Source organism: Parus major, chromosome 13, assembly GCF_001522545.3.
Source record: "Parus major isolate Abel chromosome 13, Parus_major1.1, whole genome shotgun sequence".
Taxonomy (NCBI): domain Eukaryota; kingdom Metazoa; phylum Chordata; class Aves; order Passeriformes; family Paridae; genus Parus; species Parus major.
In genome coordinates, this window is record NC_031782.1 from 870,630 (window position 1) to 874,705 (window position 4,076).

General features: G+C 53.2%; 1 protein-coding gene across 5 annotated transcripts in view; it reads right to left on the reverse strand.

The window, feature by feature from the left end:
• Positions 1-4,076, reverse strand: part of ARHGAP26 (Rho GTPase activating protein 26) — a 98,757-nt gene that overhangs the window by 37,282 nt on the left and 57,399 nt on the right. For all 5 annotated transcript variants that reach the window (XM_015641715.2, XM_015641713.2, XM_015641714.2 and 2 more), the window contains 3 exons: positions 3,602-3,689; positions 2,522-2,580; positions 1,719-1,824 (listed from right to left, as the gene is read on the reverse strand). In XM_015641715.2, coding sequence (XP_015497201.1) covers positions 1,719-1,824; positions 2,522-2,580; positions 3,602-3,689 — 253 coding nt within the window. The remainder of the gene's footprint in view (positions 1-1,718; positions 1,825-2,521; positions 2,581-3,601; positions 3,690-4,076) is intronic.

Here is a 4,076-nt window from a genome sequence, read left to right on the forward strand (position 1 = left end):
CTCCGGGATCAGGGCTCCTGGATCAGGGCTCCTGGATCAGACAGGGACTGCAGGAGCAGCCCCAGAGGGATGCTGACAGCTCATGCCTGGGGCTGGCTGTGCCTCCACAGCCCAGGATCCCCCAGGAATGGCACCAGGGCTGGGGAGCTCAGCAGGCTCTCACTCCTCAGCTTCCTGCCCTTCTGTGAGATAATTTTTTTCCTATTAAATAACACTATGAGCTGTTTCTCTTCCTAAAATAGCACACACCACCACACACACTGTTTGTTTTGTTTGAATTCCTTCCCCACTAAAGCAGCACAAACCCCACTGTAAACCTGACTCCACATCTCTACTCCATCACCAGGTTTTTCCTTTAGATGGAAAACACTGAAGCAATTACAGATTCCCTGCACATACAAAATCACAGCATCCCAGAATAGCTTGGGTGGGAAGCGACCTTAAAGCTCACCCAGTTCCACTCTTTGCCATGGGCAGGGGCACCTTCCACTGGCCCAGATTGCTCCAAGCCCTGTCCAACCTGGCCTCAGACACTTCCAGGGATCCAGGGGCAGCCCCAGCTGCTCTGGGCAATCCCATCTGGCTGATGGGAGCACCTGGAACCACTGGGCCTTGGCTTCAGGCTGTAAATGCAGAAGGTTTGAAACCAACACCTAAACCAGCAATTTGGTTTCCAACAGCCTTTGCCAGGGACCCCATGGAGCAGACACGAGCCCAGGCCACAAGAAAGCATCTGGAGTTGTGTTTAAGCCTATTTAAATTACATTTGTTATTTTTTCTTTTAAACAGATAACTTGGATCCTTCCAGATCTCCTCCTAAGCAGTTATCCCAATTTTTCATTCCCCAGGTTTCCCAATCCTGCCTCAGCCCTGCTGCTCCTGCAGGTCCAGCCCTGCAGCCTTGAGGCTGCCACAAACACCTGATGATGCTTTCACTCCTAAAACACTAATCAAAGGTTTCCATGGGAACCTGCAGGAGCAGGAAGAAGGGAAATTACAGGTCAGCTCTACCACCCAATGGAGAAAAATATCCCGTTCCTTCGCCCTCACAAAGTTTCAAGGTAACCCAAAAATATTGATTCCTCAGGGTGCAGAAAGACAGAAAATATGCCTCAGAGTCATCAATTGTTATGTAAAGAAATCACTTTTAGTCCTTCAGTGAGAGGTTTGCTCTGAAAGCACGTGAGGAGCTTCACCTCTGCTCTGCCTCCTGGGCAGCCAAACCCATCCCAGGCCATGACAGCAACACGAGGTTCCCAGGAGGGAATGGGCTCCTGGTGCTGCCCCAGGGCTGGGGCTGGCTGGGATCCCCTGGATCTGGGATCTCCTGGATCTGGGATCCCCTGGATCTGGGATCCCCTGGATCTGGGATCTCCTGGATCTGGGATCCCCTGGATCTGGGATCCCCTGGATCTGGGATCTCCTGGATCTGGGATCCCCTGGATCTGGGATCCCCTGGATCTGGGATCCCCTGGATCTGGGATCCCCTGGATCTGGGATCCCCTGGATCTGGGATCCCCTGGATCTGGGATCTCCTGTCCCTCATCCCTCCCTCCCTCTCCCCCTCCCACCCCACTGGGTTCCCTCACACGAGGGTTTCCAGTTGCCAACCAGATATGACTCAGCACCACACACACACACAAGGAAACTTTTCCACCACTATTAACTTTCAGAGGAAATGGAAAAAGGAGAGAAAAACACATCAGTCACAAACTTACTTTGCCAAATGGTTCATGAGCAAGTGCAGCATCTGCCTGTTTTTCTCTGGGAGCCGATGAACGAGGCTGTGAATCTCTGACACCCTGGACTCCTGATTCTCCAGTTCTGCATGGGAAACAGGAGATGATTTATCTCCACATTAGGGGGCTGGTATGAGAAGAGGCCTAATACAGTCCCTGACAGACATCCCAGGGAGCTGCTCCATCCCACACCCAGGCACTGCAGACACTCCCCACGGTGCTGCTCCTTCCCATCAAATCCATCCAGCAGTTTCCAAGGGAAGACTGAAGGGGCTGAAACGGGGAGCTGGGGGATGCCACGTGAGCAGCACACTGAGCAGGGCAGGGCTGCCTGCAAGCACAGCAATTCCAGCAATGGGAACTCGGGCACATTCCATGTTCAGTGTGTCCAGCACAGGCCAGGCTGGAGCATCTGCTGGGCCCACGGTGCTAAGGGGGAGCTGCTGGAGGAGGCCACGGACCACGGGGCCCTCCTGACATCCCACAGAACATCCCCTGCTGCCAGCAAAGCCCCTTCCCCTGGGCACTGAAGGAAAGGTGGCCCAGACCTCTGGAGCAGCAGAGAGCCCCCAAACACCGCGGTGCAGTTTAACAACAGCCGATGGCCCCAGCGCCAGCTCCCGGCCCTGCCTGCGCTCCCTCCTCCTCCCCTGGGCACTCCCTGCCCCACTGCAGCCCTGCCCTGGGCCAGGACACAGCCCAGGAGTGTGGCAGGGGGATGGCAGGCACTGGCAAGCGAGGTTCCTCTTCGGGAGCAGGGCCACAAACATCACCAAACTCACTGGCTGCTTTGATGAAGCTCCTTTGAAACTGGTACATCATGAGGGGCCCTGGGAGCATTCTGCAAGATAAAAACGAAACAGGCACAAAACACATCTGAGGAACACAGTCCACACCAAGAAAGCTTTGCCCCTACAATAAACTCAGCTCCATTTTGAAAAGGCCAGAACGAAGCAACACCAGCTCTAATTAGTTCTCCCCATCAGAAGGAGTAAGATCTATGCAAGGACCTTTGATTTATTCACCACTAAATTAATCTTTCATTTTAGCTTTCCTCCAGTAGCACAGCTTCAGTGCATTACTGAGGCCATGATTTCCAAGTTTGAAATAAATTTAAAAGATAAACAAGCCTAGTTGTAAAAGTTTCCCAATCCCCCCTCCCACTGCTGCATCCCTTCAGAGGAGCACACTGGTGCTGCCCACATTCCTCCTTGCTTTGCCAGCAGTTCAGACTCCAGAGCAAAGGTTGCCAATCATGCAAAATTCTGTGATTTTCTAGGCTGGGATCCACCAGGCTAATTACACTTATCACCCTAATTGGATTTCGGCTCTCTCTTGTGCTCCCTCTCAAACACAACCCAGCACACAACAGTCACTGAGAGCAAGGAGCTGCGGTCACAACAGGTAGAAGCACGTTGTGGATAATGAGATGCTGCTGGTTGCCAACACCCAATCCTGTTGGGAAGATCCCCAGGATGATACTGGCTGGCCTGACACACAGAAATCCCAACTACAGCAAAGCTGGAAAAGCTCTACAGCCCCTGCCCTTACACAGCACTGCCCTCCCCCTCTGCCACATGCCCAGAAGGTGGAAGTCCACTGGGAAAAGCTCAGGGAAAAGTTTAAATCAAGGCAGGGGATGCAAGAATGAGCTTTTAAAATCATGTTTGTATAATACATGCATCTGCCAGAGCTGAGTGTGTTCCCCAGATCCTTCTCAAACATACTGGAAAAATCAGGGAAAAGCCAGAATAAATTCCCTAAGAGCAGTTTCTGCTCTGCCTCCCTAAAAGTGCTGCTGTTAATGATCTGCAATAACAGGCAATGCCCCTCCTGAAGCCAGGTGAGGCTTTTCTCCTTACCTCAGGTAGGTTTTCAGTGCACTAGTAATGGTCTTGATCTCCCACTCTGCACAGATCTCTGTGTCTGTCTCTGTGGCTGTCTTGGGGTCTGTGGAGGAAGACAAAAAAGCAGTAACTGAAGGAAACTGAAGGCAATTCCAGCTCGTGCCAGCTCTGCTGTGTGGGGAGACCATCCCAGCCCATTTTATTCGCTGTCCCCAGCTCAGGACAGGTCTGCAGGGGTGTGGGGCTCATCACCCAGGACAGGCCAAACTCACTAGCATGGGGTGAGAGAAGGAGCAGGGAATCCTCCACCCCGAGCAAGGACAGGGGCAGCGCGGATGGAGCGTGCCAGGACAGCGGGCACAGCAGCCCCAGGTGCTCGGTGACAGCAGTGACAGCCAGGCACAGGCAGACAGGGACCTTCCTCCACACAATGTCCAGCACCATCATCCTGCAGCCACCTCCCCACCCGCCCCTGGCTGGCAATTACAGC